This window comes from Nerophis ophidion, linkage group LG11, assembly GCF_033978795.1.
Source record: "Nerophis ophidion isolate RoL-2023_Sa linkage group LG11, RoL_Noph_v1.0, whole genome shotgun sequence".
Lineage (NCBI taxonomy): Eukaryota > Metazoa > Chordata > Actinopteri > Syngnathiformes > Syngnathidae > Nerophis > Nerophis ophidion.
In genome coordinates this window covers 6,652,540-6,674,747 of record NC_084621.1, presented here as the reverse complement: position 1 = coordinate 6,674,747, position 22,208 = coordinate 6,652,540, and the positions used below count along the sequence as shown (strand labels likewise).

General features: G+C 40.5%; 1 protein-coding gene across 1 annotated transcript in view; it reads right to left on the bottom strand.

Annotated features, from left to right (window-relative positions):
* lin28aa (lin-28 homolog Aa) overlaps positions 1 to 22,208 on the bottom strand; it is a 41,431-nt gene that overhangs the window by 36 nt on the left and 19,187 nt on the right. The window contains exons 3-4 of the mRNA XM_061914996.1: positions 11,514 to 11,698; positions 1 to 2,481 (exon numbers count right to left, since the gene is read on the bottom strand). The exon at positions 1 to 2,481 is cut by the window's left edge and continues 36 nt beyond it. Of these exons, the coding sequence (XP_061770980.1) occupies positions 2,232 to 2,481; positions 11,514 to 11,698 (435 nt within the window). The 3' untranslated portion in view covers positions 1 to 2,231. The remainder of the gene's footprint in view (positions 2,482 to 11,513; positions 11,699 to 22,208) is intronic.

Below are 22,208 nucleotides of genomic sequence, written 5' to 3'. Positions count from 1 at the left end.
CATGTAGAAACATCATGGCAGTAATACTTGAGAAACTTTGACAAAACTGGCCATTCATCGCCTGAGAGGGTCAAGATCATCTTTTTATGACAATTAACATCCATACGGTCAGTGGAATCTGTCATTTTTAGGGGTGGCCATTCCCTTGATGAAACACCACACAAAACCCCCCCAAAAAAGTAATGAAATGGCTGATGGGTCACAAAGATGAATTCATCAAAAAGAAAAAAAATACCCTGAGAATCTTATAGGAGCATAGAATCACAAAAACATCACAATGCCATCGGAGAGCAAACATCACGATACAACTAAGTCAACTGAGCACCTTTCCTTCACATTGTGCAGTGTGTGTGTGTGTGTGTGTGTGTGTGTGTGTGTGTGTGTGTGTGTGGACATTCTATTTGTCATAAGCATTGATAGTCTGGAACACCAAGCGTCGGCCATGTTTCGAGAAAGACGACTTCACCACTTTCAGCACCACCCCGCATCCCCTTCACATTCTACTACATCCCCAACGAGCATCACTATAGAGGAACAAAACAATAGTGGAACATTTGCTTTCATGGCGCGGTGAGTAGGAGAGAAATGGCTGCACACACACAAAAAACTAAACAAAGCAAAAACATTCCCTGAGTTTTTTTTTTTTAACCATTTTCCTGAGAGACGAGCGCAGTATTAAAAGTGAAAATATACACTGTATAAAAAGGTTTACCTGAAGAAATGAATGCATCTTACGCATGATTTTTTTTTTTTGGCATAGATAGAAGCATTAAAAATAGGAAATTAACCCCCCCCCCCCAAAAAAAAAAAATATACGATGCTTATAATACAAGGGATTTGACGTCATTCCCTTGATGGACTACAAGTGTGTCCAAAGTGCGGCACTGGGGAAGTTCTTTTAGTGCTCCGCCTATTGTAGAAATAAAGTACATTTTCTTTTAAGATGATATATTACACTAATTTGCTTCGTCACCTATAACACAAAGCCAAGATCTATCTCCGCTTGTCCTACATTGGATTGGTTTAAACGTAGCAAAGAATGCTTCTTTGTCCGTGCTCGGCCCTCGGTGGGACAAGAAAATATTCGATTATTTAAACTAAGGTTTCTGTGCCATTTCGCTAAACGGACCGCAAACTATAGCGGAGACGGTATGAAGAGTGCCTCTGCTGGACTAAGTAGTGCACTACATTTAGCCCTAATCGTGTAAAACAGGGGTGTCCAAAGTTTAGCACCGGAGGGCCGCACACTGTGATAGGTGACAAAGCAAACTTGTGTAATACATAAAACTTTTATAAAATGCCAATAAGCATCAAGCCGAGCTTCGGACACCCCTGCGCTGCACCGGTCACCCCCTCCCTAAGGTCGACTGCTAGGGACTCCCCAGGACAAAAAATCTTTCATGATTCCTGAGAAACTGCAGCACATCTTGGATCAAAATAAATAATTGATTTCTCCTTACAAAAAAAAAAAAAAAAATGTACATACAGTATATATTAATTGGGCGTGGCAGTCTCCTGTAAAACGGGAGTATTGACGCCGATTAGCGAGCGAGGTCTACAGGCTGCTCCTGAGGGGGTTTCCATAACTACATCTCCAAGAGAGGAGAGAAAGAAGGGGGGGGGGAACAAAAAAAAAAACAGACATCCGTCTTTTCGAGGAGCGCCAGGGATTTGTGCTAGCTTTAGCGTCCGGTTACATTTTTTTTTTTTTTGGCGTGGTTGAGATGATTAGTACTGATACGTGTCTGATAGCGTACGCTGCCATGATTTAAAAGCAAAAAAAAAAAGGGCGATCAAAAGCTGAAGAAGCTCCGATCTTGACATTCAACGTGGCCGACTGCGATAGAAGCATCGAGGTAATACTGCCCCCCCCCCCACTATCACATCTCTGGTCATAAGGCAGCTAAAGTGTGCGATGAAATGACCCGAGTTCAAAAAAAACAAAACAAAAAAATGGAGGTAGAGCAGCACACAGCAGATTGTATATTAGGATAATGAAGATCCTCTTCCTCAAAGAGTGCAATAAAACCGCAGTGTTCCTGAGTGTGATCAATAACAGAAAAGAGTCGGAACAAAAAAGAAACAAAAAAAAAAATTGACATTCTTATTGGGAACATTTGTCAACCTGAGGTAGTTCCAAAAAAGAAGGAGGCGGCGGCCGACCTTACAGTAAAGCAGTTTGATTGGCAACTGTGCTACCCGTACCCCGCCCCCGACATCACCTACCCCACCTAATCAGAGGGCTCCTCAGGAGGCGGCGGCGGTGGAGTCGCAGCAGAGGAAGGTGCGTGGTCCTCCTCCGCCTCCTCGTCCCCCTTCAAGGACGAGGGCTTTCCCTGAGAGCCCGGCGAAGACTGCTGAGCTTTGATGGGACAGCTGGCCACCATGTGATCCACGCTCTGGCAGAAGTGGCACTTCTTGGGCTGGGGGGGCAACTTGCACTCCTTGGCGTGGTGGTCCAGGCCGCCGCAGTTGTAGCACCTGCAAGGACGCAGAGGGTTCAGGCGCAGTCCAGGGAATGTTTTCCTCGTTATATTGAAATATTATTGCTGTTTAACAGGAGATAATTATACGTACTTTTGTGCTCAATAACAACGAAGCAAGAAAAAGGGATTATTGAGAAAATTGAAGATTTCAATTTATTGTATTTTAAGTACAAAAATATCAGTTTAGAGGTCACGGTCCGGTTCATTTTGGATACAGTAAGAAAACAACAAAATATACATTTTTTGGTTATTTATTTAGCAAACATTTGAAAACAGTGGCTTAACATACATGTACACACAGGGTCCATTGCCAAGGTTAATGTGGTCAACATGCAAACCCAGTTTCCATACGAGTTGGGAAATTGTGTTAGATGTAAATATAAACAGAATACAATGATTTGCAAATCCTTTTCAAGCCATATTCAGTTGAATATGCTACAAAGACAACATATTTAATGTTCAAACTGTCAACATTTTTTTGTGTGCAAATAATCATTAACTTTAGAATTTGATGCCAGCAACATGTGACAAAGAAGTTGGGAAAGGTGGCAATAAATACTGATAAAGTTGAGGAATGCTCATCAAACACTTATTTGGAACATCCCACAGGTGTGCAGGCTAATTGGGAACAGGTGGGTGCCATGATTGGCTATAAAAACAGCTTCCCAAAAAATGCTCAGTCTTTCACAAGAAAGGATGGGGCGAGGTACACCCCTTTGTCCACAACTGCGTGAGCAAATAGTCAAACAGTTTAAGAACAACCTTTCTCAAAGTGCAATTGCAAAAAATTAAGGGATTTCAACATCTACGCTCCATAATATCATCAAAAGGTTCAGAGAATCTGGAGGAATTACTCCACGTAAGCGGCATGGCCGGAAACCAACATTGAATGACCGTGACCTTCGATCCCTCAGACGGCACTGTATCAAAAAACCGACATCAATCTCTAAAGGATATCACCACATGAGCTCGGGAAAACTTCAGAAAACCACTGTCACTAAATACAGTTTGTCACTACATCTGTACGTGCAAGTTAAAGCTCGACTACGCAAAGCGAAAGCCATTTATCAACAACATCCAGAATATAGATTTTTTTATATACATACTATATATATATATAAATAATGTATATATATATTATTATGCCCTCACTATATATATTGAGGTTATACAGCTTAGCAGACAGCTAACAACCAATCCAGGACGTTCTAATAAAGTTCCAAAGCAGATGAATCCATTTAAGCTTTTTATTGCTGTTGATCTTGCTTTGTTTCGCACTGGACTTTTATTTTGTATTATTATTAAACTGAAATACACACAATGACAATGTATAAGCTATATGATTCAATTAACATACTGAAATGTAATACACAATATGTAAACAATAGCTTCACACAAATAAGCAGCATCACCACCAAACAAATACTGCTGTGTTGAAACCACTTCCATGGTGGAAATATGCGACCGGCAGCCATTTTAAATCCTCAAACATTCATTAAAATAGTGCACAAAAATAATTTTTTCAATACACATCTTACTATCAAATTTAGCTACTTTCCACCTTAGTATTGAGTTACATAAAGAAGTTAGACAGTTTACTTACAGACTTATCTTTTCCAAGGCTTGTAAGAGTTAACACAAATAGTCTACTTCTCATTTTTATCAATTAAACTAACGTCGTAAACCGGAAGTGTACAAACTAAACCGGAAGTGTACAAACTAAACCGGAAGTGCCAAACTAATGACGCGCAGCATTTCCCATGGCCACAAGGTGTCAATAATAGTCCTCAAACACACACACACACACACACACACACACACACACACACAAATAATTGGTAACCTCCTGGCAGTAAATTAATAAGAACAATGGGAGATAAAGGAAATTTAGAACTGTCATTTTTGGTTGAAAAAAAAAAAAACTACAATATTTTTTTATTTTGCAATTTGTAGGTAAGTATTAGTTGCCTCCATTTCAATGGCAGACCTGGCTTGACTATATATTAGGGATGCACCGAAATGAAAATTTGTGGCCGAAGCCGAATAAAATTTAAACACTTAGCCGAAGGCCGAATACCGAATGCAGTTTTTCACAATTTTTTAAATATTGCACAAATAGCCTAGAATAAATATTTAGACATGTTTTTCAAATAAAGTAATTTTTTATTGAATATTGACATTTTTTTAATATTCCAGAAGCCTTTGTTTTTCAAAAAAAGCACAACATTTTTCATTTATATTAGGCCTTCAAACAAAACATGCATTCCAAAAAAAAATAAAGTGCATTAAAGTGGATAAACCCACAACAAATGAATTATTGTCCTTTTGGCAAAAGTCTGCTTAGCCACAGTAGATATGCTAATAATGTAAACAGAAGGCTCAAGTAAATCTCAATTAAGTGTGTGCTTGTAACCTCATACACTTATACAGGTAGCCTACACAACAGGCTAATAATGTAAACAGAGGCCCCACTAAATCTCAATAAGTGTGTGCTTGTAACCTCATACACTTATACAGGTACACAACATATCCCAACGTCACCGCACGTTGGTTGATTGCATCACCGCGTCAAAAAATTGCGTCACACGCCACTATTTGGCCTTGTTTTTAACTCATTCCACCGAAGGCCGAATGTGGCTTTTTTTGCCATATTCGGCCGAATATATTCGGTTACCGATTAATCGGTGCATCCCTAATATATATATATAATTGGTAACCTCATGGCAGTGAATTAATAAGAACAATGTTCATATATATGTTTTTAAAAATGGTACTATTAAATATATATATATAATTAATAGTACACTTTTTTTAAACATTATTTCAATTTAAAAAAATGATTTTCTATATCAATATGATAAATTTAAATATACATTTATAAAAATGTGACTTATGTAGTACTATTATCTACAATTAAAATGCACTTGTGCTAAAATGTGTAAAATGTTGGTAATATTCTTAATCTGGTTAAATATGATATGAAATCGTTTGATAAAAATAAACTTTAGAAAGAAAAGTGTTTACCTCAAACTCAAAATTTAAGTCAACATTTTTCTCACTTACATTTTTTTCTAATAAAACAATTGTATTCTTGTAATATCCTTATTTTTATATTCCTATAAATTCGACACTAAAAGTGACACTTTTTCATGAATTCTCCGCATTGTGTATCATTCTATTATTACTTTGCCTCCCCTTTAATATGCCTGACAAAGACAGTTTGACAGTATGTTGAACTTGCAGCTGTGTGTCGCTAGAGGGCGACATTGGATCAGGACTGTACGTCTCGCGGGGGAAGGGGAGGGGTGGGGGTGGGGGGTTCATTTCAGGTCATCCCACGCACGCTCAATGGAGAAACTCAACTGATGGACTTCAACGACTTCTTACATTTCTAAAACACTAAAAGCTGCCAATAAAGTAGGCAGATGAAATGTTTAGTTTTCAGTTTGCGCCTTAAAGTGGCATCAAGTGTGAGATGGTTACTGGCATTGAACCCGAGGTCCAAACCCTGAGCGCAGTCAAGTGTTCTCCAAAAACGCTAGAGCGAGGTGTTGGTGCCTACAAGACAGATGGGCGGTGGTCCCGGTGTGCCACTAAGGGACACCCTTTGCCACCCACCCAACAAACAGATGAGCATTGTGCAGGCATGGGGGCTGGAGGGTGGGGTGGGTGTGGCCGCCCAGGGGTCAGCGCTGCTTTGTGGCGGCGCCCGTTGGGATGGCGCGGGTGTCCGACCCATCACGTCACGGAACCTCCCTGAATCGGCGTCCATCAGGGGACGGGCGGGAGTGAGCCGAAGGGAAGTGGTCCTTTGTCCGAGAGGGCGGCAGCAATGACCTCTGAACCCTGACCCCTCCAACCTCGGTTCTTTAACCCATCCCCAAGCACCCCGCCGTCGCACCACTCGTGCACCGTTGCCAGGGAAACCCTGACCTTTCACCCAGCTCGCCTTGCCTCTCGCATCTGCTATCAATTAAACGGACAGCGGTTTCTTCCCGCTACCAAATAGATCCTTAAAAAAAAAAAGGGGGCCCTAATGGTCGGAAAGGGAGACGACACCGGCGTGGGCGCAGCGGAGAAAAGCGCGGAAGGTTGCATGGCGACGCAGGCTGGAGGCGGAACTATATCTTATCAATGGATTAGCGGCGTCCAGGGAGAGTTATTGAGCCGCAAGCAGGCCTCGCAGGACTCTTTGAAGCCGTAATGATCCCCTTTCTCACAGCCACTACTCCCTGCTTCTAATCACAAGTGACAGTGGGGTGAAGGTGACACACCTCTAACCCCACCGCCGCGCCTTAATGATATTCCAAGAATGGAGCCAAAAGCGTAGAAGACCGAGCCTGGGAGACGTGACATCCAATATGCCAACAAAAAAGTGACAATGCTGTTCAAAGTTATTTCTGGGTGAAACTTGCCAGGTTTTGGTGGACCGGGAGGACCGGCAGTGGGTGTAAATCCACCGGGGGGGTTGGGGGGGGTAAGCTTGCAGATTTTAAACAGTTATTGATCCAGGTCACACGTCAAGCCCGCTGATCTGACCTTTGCGAGCTTGCTTAAGGTGGGGGTTTGCAACATTGGAGGCGGGACAACGCAAGAAAAGCTCCGTTTACACCGAATCTATTTAAAAAAAAAATTTTTTTGCCGTTAAATGACACAGATTTGATTTTTTTATTGACTTTCCAAATCAGACCTGAGAAAGTTAAGGCCCGGGGGCCGCATCCGTTAAGCTTTTCAATCTGGCCCGCCGGATATTCCCCAAAAAAATGTTAGATCTTCAAGATGGAAACTCTAGCTGCCATTTATGATGTGCTGTCATCTTTTCTAATGACCCTAAGTCTTCAACTGTACTAAGTATTTCAATGCTTGGAATATGAGCCTTTGCATGATCAATCAATCAATCAATCGTGATTCTGGGCTATATAAGTAAACATTGATTGATTGAACTATACAAAGTATTTCAATGGTTGGAATATGCGCTTTTGCATGATCAATCAATCAATCAATCATGATTTAGGGCTATATAAGTAAACATTGATTGATTGAACTATACAAAGTATTTCAATGGTTGGAATCTGCACTTTTGCATGATCAATCAATCGATCAATCAATCAATCGTGATACTGGGCTATATAAGTAAAAACTGATTGATTGAACTATAAAGTATTTCACTGGTTGGAATATGTGCTTTTGCGTGATCCATCAATCAATCGTGATTTAGGGCTATATCAGTAAACATTGATTGAACTATACAAAGTATTTCAATGGTTGGAATCTGCGCTTTTGCATGATCAATCAATCAATCAATCAATCAATCAATCAATCAATCAATCAATCAATCAATCAATCGTGATTCTGGGCTATATAAGTAAACATTGATTGATTGAACTATACAAAGTATTTCAATGGTTGGAATCTGCGCTTTTGCATGATCAATCAATCGATCAATCAATCAATCAATCGATCGATCAATCAATCAATCAATCAATCAATCAATCGTGATTCTGGGCTATATAAGTAAACATTGATTGATTGAACTATACAAAGTATTTCAATGGTTGGAATCTGCGCTTTTGCATGATCAATCAATCGATCAATCAATCAATCAATCGATCGATCAATCAATCAATCAATCAATCAAGATTCTGGGCTATATAAGTAAACATTGATTGATTGAACTATACAAAGTATTTCAATGGTTGGAATCTGCGCTTTTGCATGATCAATCGATCAATCAATCAATCAATCATGAGTCTGGGTTATATAAGTAAAAACTGATTGATTGAACTATAAAGTATTTCAATGCTTGGAATATGATCCTTTGCATGATCAATCAATCAATCAATCGTGATTCTGGGCTATATAAGTAAACATTGATTGATTGAACTATACAAAGTATTTCAATGGTTGGAATCTGCACTTTTGCATGATCAATCAATCGATCAATCAATCAATCAATCGTGATTCTGGGCTATATAAGTAAAAACTGATTCAACTATACAAAGTATTTCAATGGTTGGAATCTGCGCTTTTCCATGATATACTAGTTACAATGGTAATCTAATTAGTTACTCCGGTAATGTAATTAGTTACTATGGTAACCGAGGAGGCACCAAGCAGTGCGGCTGAGGAGTGTTTCCACAGAGCGGCCAGCCTGAAATGTGGTAGTCAGGAGATTTTTAAAGCTTAGTGATATAGATATATCAGATTGTAGGTGGTTTTTAACCCTTTGTGTTCATATTTCACCATTTGTTGCATTTTTGTTGCGTTTCGCTTGATTGTAAAATCTGTTGATGTCACATGTCGTCAATATTCAGTGTTTTATCGTTCATAGTTAATATTGTAAATCCCACATTATTTTCATGTACATTCTGGGTGTCTCATTCAGTAAAAAAAATGGAAAATTCCATTCTGTTTAAGGTGGTCTTTCATAACGTTTTTACCTTGATATCTGTCATTGTGAGGTTTTATGTTAGTGTTCCTAAAAGTCAGATATTAGCCCCCGGACACATTTTTTCTCTAAATTTGTCAGGCGTAGATCCACCCATGGCGTCTGTTTACATTGTGCGCTGCCGAACATGCTCCTCTTCTCGTAAAACCAGCAATGACACGACGTGATGACGACGACGACGGGGGTAGGGGACCGGCACTTTTTAGAGGCGGTATAGTACCGAATATGATTCATTGGTATCTAGTCGACACTATGATTACATCCTTATTTTTTATCTTTCGTTTTTTAAAAATGCATGTTTATAAACTTGGGGACTACGTCCCTGGACACTTTGAATATGACCAATGTATGATCCTGTAACTACTTGGTATCGGATTGATACCTAAAAGTGTGGTATCATCCAAAACTAATGTCAACTATCAAAGAAGTGATTATTACATTTGAACAGAAGTTTGGATAGAACATGTTAAGAGAAAATAAGCAGATATCAACAGTAAATGAACAAGTAGATTCATAATTCATTTTCTACAGCTTGTCCTTAATTTTAATAAAATAATAGAATGTGAAATAACATGTTACTGCATATGTCAGCAGCTAAATTAGGAGTCTTTGTTTCTTTACTTACTACTAAAAGACGAGTTGTCTAGTATGTTTTCTATTTTATTGAAGGACACAATTACAATAATAAACATGTTTCATGTACCATAAGATCTTTTGTTCAAATGAAGCCACTAATGACATTTTTTGTGGCTCCCTTCATTTAGAAAAGTTCCAAAATATTGGTATCGGGACAACACTACTTGTTACACAACTTCTCTCCTTTAGGCCAAAATGATGAAAGAGCCATATTGGACAAAAATTAAAAAAAAAAAAAAATCTGTCTGGAGCCGCAAAAAATTCAAAGTGATATAATGAAGTGGACACATGATATAAGTGTCTATATTAGCCTACTATCAAAATGACCACGTGTTGCTGACAGATATGTTGAAATGTAAAATGTATTCTATACATTTTTACAACATTGGAGAATATTATTAAAACGCAGACTTCTCAGAGGGTGAGATAACTGCTCTAAGTGACTGACTTAGATTGGCCAAAGTTATAAATGTTTGTGTCCAACTTAAAGTAAACGGTAAGATGTCTTCTTCTAATGGAATTATAACAATCTTTGCAAGCTGGGTTACGTTTGCTGTGGTCTGGAACAACACGGTGCACAACAACTATCAGACATGCAGCCAATATTACACACAGATAATATGTCAATTAATTAAATACACAGAGGACATAAGTAAAGGAATTAAATTAACTCCAATATACCTACTAGTGAGGCATAATGATGCAATATGTACATCCAGCTAGCCTAAATAGCATGTTAGCATCGATTCGCTTGCAGTCATGCACTGACCAAATATGCCCGATAAACACTCAATACAAGTCAATAACACCAACAAAGTATAAAAGGTTTGGTCGACAAAATGAAACAAAGATTGAGTGGCAAAAAATATGTCTTTCTCTGGCATCGTTGAAGAATGTTAGACATGTAAACAAACTATGGCGAGTTCAAGGACCGCCAAAAGTAGTAGGACAAAACAGCGCTCTCAGAGAATCATGTTTAATATAAACAGTGGGATTTCTAACAATTAGGGAGTTTTGTGTCACGCTGTCCTCCTACTGAAAATCTAATAAAAGAAATATCTTTTCCCCAATCTTTTTCTGTTTTCATACAGTTTTTAAAAAGCTCCAGGGCGGCGTTAAAGAGCCGCAGGTTGCAGATGCCCGCCTTAGGCCTACTACGCTACTGTATTTTAATGTTGGCCATTGGAATAGAATGGACTTCATTGTCATTATATTTGCATAGAACGAGATTAAGGACTCCAACTTAAGGTGCGTAGTGGGAACAAATATGGGATAAAAATAAATTGTACAATAGGTAATAAAGAAAATAAAAATAAGAAATTAAATAAACAGACTACTATCCAATAAAAATAATAAGCAAATATACAAAATACTGGACAATATACAGAGCAAGAGTACTGGAGTAATAAATAGCGAATCAGTGTCGGATGTATTGCACTCCAAGGGTAATATTGCACAGTAAAGTATTATTAGGCTAAGATGTAGTTTATTGTTTATTATAAGTTCGAGTTGAAGATGGTGACAGCTCTGGGAAAGAAGCTGCCTCTGAGCCCTTTAGTTCTGGCTCTGATGCACCGTTATGGTGGTAATTAGTCCAGAAAGTTAGACAACCTCTGCTCTACAATTTGCATTCATCATCATATTCATTATCAGTATCCTCATCTCTCAGACTAGTTGTTCCTGACTCCGATTTTGGAATTATTTGGGCAAAGTTCGCTAAAGTACGACCCATGGATGTCGCCAAAAAGAACCGATAGAAACCCAAATTCCTGTTCGTAGGCACGGGACTTGGAGTCTTCTTCCATGTCTGAGTTGACAAAATTAGCAGACTTAGTTCAACAAGGTCAAACCTTCAGGTATGCGTGGGGTGAAAAAAAAAAAAAATGCGGACAGAGCAATAAAACGGGTAATAAAAATACCTTTCCGATCGCTAGGTCGCTTACCGATCTCCTTTCGAGCGTCGCTTCTGGACTTTCTTGCCTTTGGGTCGGCGCTCGCTGCCCACACAGTGGACGCCGCCGGGACCGGTGACCCACTGAGACTCCAGACCCTTGGAGGACTTCTTGAAGGTAAACTCCACCGCTTCGCCTTCCTTCAGGCTGCGGAAGCCTTCCATGTGGAGCTTGCTCTGTGGAGGGAGACAAAGGAAAGATCTTTTTTTGTCCTAAACTGCTCTTAAACACCTTCTGAGGCAGCTATTACAGCTACCGGGTAGCAAAAATGACAAAATATTTGATGCATCGCGAGGATCCTGAAATAAATGGCTGTTATCTTAAATCAATATGACACTGTAACTGTCCTACTAAATATCAATCAATCATCAATCAATGTTTACTTATATAGCCCTAAATCACTAGTGTCTCAAAGGGCTGCACAAACCACCACGACATCCTCGGTAGGCCCACATAAGGGCAAGGAAAACTCACACCCAGTGGGACATCGGTGACAATAATGACCCAGTGGGACGTCGGTGACAATAATGACTATGAGAACCTTAGAGAGGAGGAAAGCAATGGATGTCGAGCGGGTCTAACATGATACTGTGAAAGTTCAATCCACAATGGATCCAACACAGTCGCGAGAGTCCAGTCCAAAGCGGGTCCAACTCAGCAGCGAGAGTCCCGTTCACAGCGGAGCCAGCAGGAAACCATCCCAAGCGGAGGCGGATCAGCAGCGCAGAGATGTCGAGGCGGATCAGCAGCGCAGAGATGTCCCCAGCCGATACACAGGCAAGCAGTACATGGCCACCGGATCGGACCGGACCCCCTCCACAGGGGAGAGTGGGACATAGAAGGAAAAGAAAAGAAACAGCAGATCAACTGGTCTAAAAAGGGAGTCTATTTAAAGGCTACAGTATACAAATGAGTTTTAAGATGAGACTTAAATGCTTCTACTGAGGTAGCATCTCGAACTGTTACCGGGAGGGCATTCCAGAGTACTGGAGCCTGAACGGAAAACGCTCTATAGCCCGCAGACTTTTTTTGGGCTTTGGGAATCACTAACAAGCAGGAGTCCTTTGAACGCAGATTTCTTGCCGGGACATATGGTACAATACAATCGGCAAGATAGGATGGAGCTAGACCGTGTAGTATTTTATACGTAAGTAGTAAAACCTTAAAGTCACATCTTAAGTGCACAGGAAGCCAGTGCAGGTGAGCCAGTACAGGTGTAATGTGATCAAACTTTCTTGTTCTTGTCAAAAGTCTAGCAGCCGCATTTTGTACCAACTGTAATCTTTTAATGCTAGACATGGGGAGACCCGAAAATAATACGTTACAGTAGTAAACATAACTCCAAACCCAAACATGCAGTATGTTTAAAAAGTGTGACTTTTACTAAAGACGCCGAGATCATTATCCATGCGTTTGTTACGTCTCGTCTCGATTACTGTAACGTATTATTTTCGGGTCTCCCCATGTCTAGCATTAAAAGATTACAGTTGGTACAAAATGCGGCTGCTAGACTTTTGACAAGAACAAGAAAGTTTGATCACATTACACCTGTACTGGCTCACCTGCACTGGCTTCCTGTGCACTTAAGATGTGACTTTAAGGTTTTACTACTTACGTATAAAATACTACACGGTCTAGCTCCAGCCTATCTTGCCGATTGTATTGTACCATATGTCCCGGCAAGAAATCTGCGTTCAAAAGACTCCGGCTTATTAGTGATTCCTAGAGCTCAAAAAAAGTCTGCGGGCTATAGAGCGTTTTCCGTTCGGGCTCCAGTACTCTGGAATGCCCTCCCGGTAACAGTTCGAGATGCTACCTCAGTAGAAGCATTTAAGTCTCATCTTAAAACTCATCTGTATACTCTAGCCTTTAAATAGACCTCCTTTTTAGACCAGTTGATCTGCCGCTTCTTTTCTTTCTCCTGTGTCCCCCCCTCCCTTGTGGAGGGGGTCCGGTCCGATGACCATGGATGAAGTACTGACTGTCCAGAGTCGAGACCCAGGATGGACCGCTCGTCGGGACCCAGGATGGACCGCTCGCCTGTATCGGTTGGGGACATCTCTACGCTGCTGATCCGCTTGAGATGGTTTCCTGTGGACGGGACTCTCACTGCTGTCTTGGAGCCACTATGGATTGAACTTTCACAGTATCATGTTAGACCCGCTCGACATCCATTGCTTTCGGTCCCCTAGAGGGGGGGGGTTGCCCACATCTGAGGTCCTCTCCAAGGTTTCTCATAGTCAGCATTGTCACTGGCGTCCCACTGGATGTGAATTCTCCCTGCCCACTGGGTGTGAGTTTTCCTTGCCCTTTTGTGGGTTCTTCCGAGGATGTTGTAGTCGTAATGATTTGTGCAGTCCTTTGAGACATTTGTGATTTGGGGCTATATAAATAAACATTGATTGATGATTGATTGATAGAATCAGGAGTTTTTGTAAGGTTTTCAAACACAAAAACTAGGTTTTACTCAATAAAAGTGTAACTGTCACACTCAAGATGACACTTATTTAAACATAACTAGTACAACCAAATGTGCAAAATGGCTTATAATGCCTGGAATAATGTGTATTTGGGAGTTTTACTAGAACAATTATTTTCTAAGGTTTGAAAACACACAAATTAGTTGTTTTTTTTTACAAAGTATGAAAGTTATATATAAAAAAAAATTAAAAACCTAACCATATGTCTAAAAATGCCTGAAATAATATCTTTGTGAGTTTTACTTCAATCAGGTGTTTTTGTAAGGTTTACAAATACAAAAAATAGGTTTGACTAAATTTGAGAGTGTAACTGTCACACTCAAGATGACAGTTAGAGGCAGTTTTGTCTGTGTTTTCTTCCTAGGGGACGCCAGAGCGCAATTTTGAGTTTTGGTGTTTGGTTTTTTGATTAGATCATAACTTTCGTGGTCCTGATGTGTGTCCCCAATTTGGTTAGTTTGAAGCATGTTAAGGGGGTCAAATTCCAGCTCAAAGAGGCAACGGTATAATATTAAGGAATAAAGAAGAAGAATAAAACGCTAGAAATTCAATAGGGTCCTCTATCCCTTTGGGACATCGGTCCCTGAAATAAAAATAAAAAAATGTCTACTCTAGCCTTTAAATAGACTCCCTTTTTAGACCAGTTGATCTGCCGTTTCTTTTCTTTTTCTTCTATGTCCCACTCTCCTTTGTGGAGGGAGTCCGGTCCGATCCGGTGGCCATGTACTGCTCGCCTGTGTATCGGCTGGGGACATCTCTGCGCTGCTGATCAGCCTCCGCTTGGGATGGTTTCCTGCTGGCTCCGCTATGAACGGGACTCTCGCTGCTGTGTTGGATCCGCTTTGGACTGGACTCTCGCGACTGTGTTGGATCCATTATGGATTGATCTTTCACAGTATCATGTTCTCATATGTTCTCATAGTCATCAGTATCATCAATATCACGTTCTCATAGTCATTGTCACCGATGTCCCACTGGGTGTGAGTTTTCCTTGCCCGAGGATGTCGTAGTGGTTTGTGCAGCCCTTTGAGACACTAGTGATTTAGGGCTATATAAGTAAACATTGATTGATTGATTGATACTTGGCGCCCACAATGCATTGCTAGATCCTGTGCCCTTTCGAGCCCTATTTGGATTTTTTTCCGACATTTAAAACACTTCCATGCAGCTGAGATAGGCTCCAGCAACCCCCGCCACCCCAAATGGGACAAGCGGTAGAAAATGGATTGATGGATGTGGTTTACATTATTAACATATAATGATAGTTATTTGGTCAAAATGTTGCTTAGATTATGTTTTCCAGACCGTCTTCAAGCCACATTCTAATCCCGGGGTCAGCAACCCGCGGCTCCCTGGTGGATCCATGGAGCTTTTTCAAAAATGGATGGAAATGGAAAAAAAATGGGGTGAAAAGTATGTTTTTTGTTGTAATGTGGTTTTTGTAGGAGGACGAACATGACACAAACCTTCCTAATTGTTATAAAGCCCACTCTTTAGGTTTGTGTTTAAGTTTCACTGATGTGTATTTGCCGTTTTGTTCTACTAATTTCAGCGGCCCTTGAACTCACCAAATAGAAGACAAACAGTTGTGTGGACTGTTTGTTCACATCTACAACTTTCTGCCACAGAAAGACGTTTTATGCCACTCCTTTGTCTACCAAACATTTTATGCTGTGCGTGAATGTACAAATGTGAGCTTTTTTGATGTTATTGACTTGTTGGAGTGCTAATCAGACATATAAAATACTACACGGTCTAGCTCCATCCTATCTTGCCGATTGTATTGTACCATATGTCCCGGCAAGAAATCTGCGTTCAAAGGACTCCGGCTTATTAGTGATCCCCAAAGCCCAAAAAAAGTCTGCGGGCTGTAGAGCTTTTTCATTTCGGGCTCCAGTACTCTGGAATGCCCTCCCGGTAACAGTTCGAGATGCTACCTCAGTAGAAGCATTTAAGTCTCACCTTAAAACTCATTTGTATACTCTAGCCTTTAAATAGACTCCCTTTTTAGACCAGTTGATCTGCCGTTTCTTTTCTTTTTCTTCTATGTCCCACTCTCCTTTGTGGAGGGAGTCCGGTCCGATCCGGTGGCCATGTACTGCTCGCCTGTGTATCGGCTGGGGACATCTCTGCGCTGCTGATCAGCCTCCGCTTGGGATGGTTTCCTGCTGGCTCCGCTGTGAACGGGACTCTCGCTGCTGTGTTGGATCCGCTTTGGACTGGACTCTCGCGACTGTGTTGGATCCATTATGGATTGATCTTTCACAGTATCATGTTCTCATATGTTCTCATAGTCATCAGTATCACAGTATCACGTTCTCATAGTCATTATTGTCACCGATGTCCCACTGGGTGTGAGTTTTCCTTGCCCGAGGATGTCGTAGTGGTTTGTGCAGCCCTTTGAGACACTAGTGATTTAGGGCTATATAAGTAAACATTGATTGATTGATTGATACTTGGCGCCCACAATGCATTGCTAAATCCTGTGCCCTTTCGAGCCCTATTTTGATTTTTTTCCGACATTTAAAACACTTCCATGCAGCTGAGATAGGCTCCAGCAACCCCCGCCACCCCAAATGGGACAAGCGGTAGAAAATGGATTGATGGATGTGGTTTACATTATTAACATATAATGATGGTTATTTGGTCAAAATGTTGCTTGGATTATGTTTTCCAGACCGTCTTCAAGCCACATTCTAATCCCGGGGTCAGCAACCCGCGGCTCCCTGGTGGATCCATGGAGCTTTTTCAAAAATGGATGGAAATGGAAAAAAAATGGGGTGAAAAGTATGTTTTTTGTTGTAATGTGGTTTTTGTAGGAGGACGAACATGACACAAACCTTCCTAATTGTTATAAAGCCCACTCTTTAGGTTTGTGTTTAAGTTTCACTGATGTGTATTTGCCGTTTTGTTCTACTAATTTCAGCGGCCCTTGAACTCACCAAATAGAAGACAAACAGTTGTGTGGACTGTTTGTTCACATCTACAACTTTCTGCCACAGAAAGACGTTTTATGCCACTCCTTTGTCTACCAAACATTTTATGCTGTGCGTGAATGTACAAATGTGAGCTTTTTTGATGTTATTGACTTGTTGGAGTGCTAATCAGACATATAAAATACTACACGGTCTAGCTCCATCCTATCTTGCCGATTGTATTGTACCATATGTCCCGGCAAGAAATCTGCGTTCAAAGGACTCCGGCTTATTAGTGATCCCCAAAGCCCAAAAAAAGTCTGCGGGCTGTAGAGCTTTTTCATTTCGGGCTCCAGTACTCTGGAATGCCCTACCGGTAACAGTTCGAGATGCTACCTCAGTAGAAGCATTTAAGTCTCACCTTAAAACTCATTTGTATACTCTAGCCTTTAAATAGACTCCCTTTTTAGACCAGTTGATCTGCCGTTTTCTTTTCTTTTTCTTCTATGTCCCACTCTCCTTTGTGGAGGGAGTCCGGTCCGATCCAGTGGCCATGTACTGCTCGCCTGTGTATCGGCTGGGGACATCTCTGCGCTGCTGATCAGCCTCCGCTTGGGATGGTTTCCTGCTGGCTCTGCTGTGAACGGGACTCTCGCTGCTGTGTTGGATCCGCTTTGGACTGGACTCTCGCGACTGTGTTGGATCCATTATGGATTGATCTTTCACAGTATCATGTTCTCATATGTTCTCATAGTCATCAGTATCATCAGTATCACGTTCTCATAGTCATTATTGTCACCGATGTCCCACTGGGTGTGAGTTTTCCTTGCCCTTATGTGGGCCTACAGAGGATGTCGTAGTGGTTTGTGCAGCCCTTTGAGACACTAGTGATTTAGGGCTATATAAGTAAACATTGATTGATTGATTGATTGATTGATATTCGGTCACTGCATGACTGCAAGCGAATCAATGCTAACATGCTATTTAGGCTAGCTGGACGTACATATTGCATCAATATTCCTCCTTTGTAGCTATATTTAATTTCCTTTACGTATGTACTCTGTGTATTTACTTTATTTTCCATGTTTCATGACATTATCTGTATGTAATATTGGCTGCATTTCTGATAGTTGTTAGTGTGCCATGTTGTTCCAGACCACAGCAAACATTAGCCAGCGCGCAAAGATTGTGATAAATCTAATAAAAAGAAGACAGCCTGCTGTTTCCTCTAACTTGGACACACACATTTATACTAAACATCTGTACTGTATTCCAGGAGTTATCTCACTCTGAGACTTTTTACTCATTTTTTTCAATGTAAAAATGTATAGAATAAATATTATATTGCAACATTTCTGTCAACGAAGATTTGCACCAGCCCGCGACATATAATCATTTTGATAGTAAGCTAATTAGCTACTTACGTCATGTGTGGCCTTCATTAGTCTTAGTTTTTTGCGGCTCCTGACGGATTACTTTTTTGTAATTGTGGTCCAATATGGCTCAACATTTTGGGTTGCAGACCCCGGTTCTAAGCAGTTTTAATAATAATAACAATAATAATACATTTTATCTGGTGTAGCGCTTTTCAGAGTACTCGAGACGCTTTACAGGATAAAAAGTTAAAATATAAAAAAATCCATCCATCCATTTTCTACCGCTTGTCCCTTTTTGGGGTTGTGGCAAACAGTTCAAAGTAATATAAAACACAGGAAATACAGAAGCAGTACATTGTAAAATACATAACACTGGACATTTACAAGATACTGTAATATGATTGTTTGTGCTTTTGTGGCCGTCTTATTGACGTCTTTTACCCGCCATATTGGTTTTAGTTTGTAGTGCTTCCATAGCGAGTCTACTGACAGATCAAGTGCAAATTACAGTATGAAGGGGATTCATATGGCCCCATTCATCACAGATTACCTGACACATGAAACGTGAAAAATTTCCGCCGCCGGATGGCAGTCGAGTGTTGAATATCTTTAAATGTGCTTTGGGGCCATTCCAACTTTGACCAATGCATCAGTTACTATGTAGAGTGGCGCTTTCCATCATTTTCAGCAGACTATGGCAAAAATTATTCCCCTCCCCCCCACACAACAAAAGGATAGCAAAAACAATTAAATTGCCTACAAAGCTATAAGCCGCTGACATCGGAGGCAAAAACATCACAAAATGGGTAAAATTCCGAATTTTTCCTGGAAGTATGAAGGAAGGCAAGATTGTACAAAAAAAATAAAAAAATCCCCCAATGCCACCACGGTTTGATTCCAAATGGACTCCTGCAGATCCCAAATACACTACAGCCGGTACCAACAGGTAGGAACAGTCGGTTGGGTACAACAGGCCTCTTTAATTGATCAAAATAATAGTTTCATATGCCTTTTTCCTAGGGTTCTGGTACTAGTATATTCTCACAGTACTAATGCATCAAAAATGGTACTATAATTTGTTTGGAAAGTACCGGTTCACCATATATATATATATTTTTTTTTTTACAGGCATGACGGCGCATCATAACATTGCTGGTTTTACGAGCAGAGGAGCGTGTTCGGCAGCGCAAAATCACCGAGTACTTACTGTGTGTAGACAGAAAAGGGAGAACGGACACATTTTGGCTTAAAAACTAACGACAAAGGTGAAGCCATAATACCGAAACGTCCTCAGAAAAAGGTGCTTTAAGACATGGCTAGATACTACTTCTAAATCACTAATCCTCGTCTCCATGGCGACGAATAAAGTACGTCTCTTACAAGTATCATCCCTGCAGGACGAGGAATAGCTAAACATGCTTTACTACACACTAGCTCACTGGCGTCACAATGTAAACAAATGCAAGGCTGGATCTACAACGGACATCCACTGTAATGATACCAAGTACAAGAGCGTATCTAGTCGATACTACTATGATTACATCAATGTTTTTAATCGACACATCTTTCCTTTTTTTCTAATACACATTCTAGTCATAAACTCAGGAAATGCGTCCATGGGCACATAAGGACTTTGAATATGACCAATGTATGATCCTGTAACTACTTGGTATCAGATCGATACCTACATTTGTGGTATCATCCAAAAGTAATGTCAGTATCAAAGAAGAGAAGAATAAGTGATTACTAAATATTAACAGAAGTGTAGATAGAACACGTCGAATCGGAAAATAAGCAGATATTAACAAGTGGATTAATAATCAATTTATTAAAGCTTGTCCTTTATCATTTTGACAAAATATTACATTAATATGTTACTGCATATGTCAGCAGAATAATTTGTTTACTTGCTACTAAAAGACAAGTTGTCTCGTACGTTCAACATTTTATTAAAGGACAACGTTGCAATAATTAACATATGTTTAATGTACCCTAAAAAAATTTAGTTGAAATAAAACCAATGTGGTCCCCTTTATTTAGAAAAGTATGGAAATACATTTTGGTTCTGATTGATTTATTGAGAAGTTTGACATCTTAAAGAATAGATACCACTACCTATTCTTGCTCATACTGCGATGAGGTGGCGACTTGTCCAGGGTGTACGCCGCCTTCCGCCCAAATGCAGCTGAGATAGACTTCAGCGTGACCCCATAAGGGACAAGCGGTAGAAAATGGATTAAACCGATAGCAAAATATTGGTATCGAGACAACTCTACTTTATCCACACGGTCGTGAGGGGAAAAACTTCAAGATTCTGGCGATGGAAAAGTGGGCGGTCCAAGTCGTCAATAAAGTACCGATTAACTCCGGAACTCCAGACCCTGTTTCCATATGAGTTGGGAAATTGTGTTAGATGTAAATATAAACAGAATACAATGATTTGCAAATCCTTTTCAAGCCATATTCAGTTGAATATGTTACAAAGACAACATATTTGATGTTCAAACTCAAACTTTTTTTTTTTTTTTTTTTTGCAAATAATCATTAACTTTAGAATTTGATGCCAGCAACACGTGACAAAGAAGTTGGGAAAGGTGGCAATAAATACTGATAAAGTTGAGGAATGCTCATCAAACACTTATTTGGAACATCCCACAGGTGTGCAGGCTAATTGGGAACAGGTGGGTGCCATGATTGGCTATAAAAACAGCTTCCCAAAAAATGCTCAGTCTTTCACAAGAAAGGATGGGGCGAGGTACACCCCTTTGTCCACAACTGCGTGAGCAAATAGTCAAACAGTTTAAGAACAACCTTTCTCAAAGTGCAATTGCAAAGAATTTAGGGATTTCAACATCTACGCTCCATAATATCATCAAAAGGTTCAGAGAATCTGGAGAAATCACTCCACGTAAGCGGCATGGCCGGAAACCAACATTGAATGACCGTGACCTTCCATCCCTCAGACGGCACTGTATCAAAATCCAACATCAATCTCTAAAAGGATATCACCACATGGGCTCAGGAACACTTCAGAAAACCACTGTAACTAAATACAGTTGGTCGCTACATCTGTAAGTGCAAGTTAAGGCTCTACTATGCAAAGCGAAAACCATTTCTCAACAACATCCAGAAACGCCGCCGGCTTCTCTGAGCCCGAGATCATCTAAGATGGACTGATGCAAAGTGGAAAAGTGTTCTGTGGTCTGACGAGTCCACATTTCAAATTGTTTTTGGAAATATTCGACATACCGTCATCCGGACCAAAGGGGAAGCGAACCATCCAGACTGTTATCGACGCAAAGTGTAAAAGCCAGCATGTGTGATGGTATGGGGGTGCATTAGTGCCCAAGGCATGGGTAACTTACACATCTGTGAAGGCACCATTAATGCTGAAAGGTACATACAGCTTTTGGAACAACATATGCTGCCATCTAAGCGCCGTCTTTTTCATGGACGCCCCTGCTTATTTCAGCAAGACAATGCCAAGCCACGTGTTACAACAGCGTGGTTCCGTAGTAAAAGAGTGCGGGTACTTTCCTGGCCCGCCTGCAGTCCAGACCTGTCTCCCATGGAAAATGTGTGGTGCATTATGAAGCGTAAAATAGGACAGCGGAGACCCCGGACTGTTGAAGGACTGAAGCTCTACATAAAACAAGAATGGGAAAGAATTCCACTTTCAAAGCTTCAACAATTAGTTTCCTCAGTTCCCAAACGTTTATTGAGTGTTGTTAAAAGAAAAGGTGATGTAACACAGTGGTGAACATGCCCTTTCCCAACTACTTTGGCACGTATTGCAGCCATGAAATTCTAATTAAATTATTATTTGCAAAAAATTAAGTTTATGAGTTTTTGTAGCATATTCAACTGAATATGGCTTGAAAATGATTTGCAAATCACTGTATTCTGTTTATATTT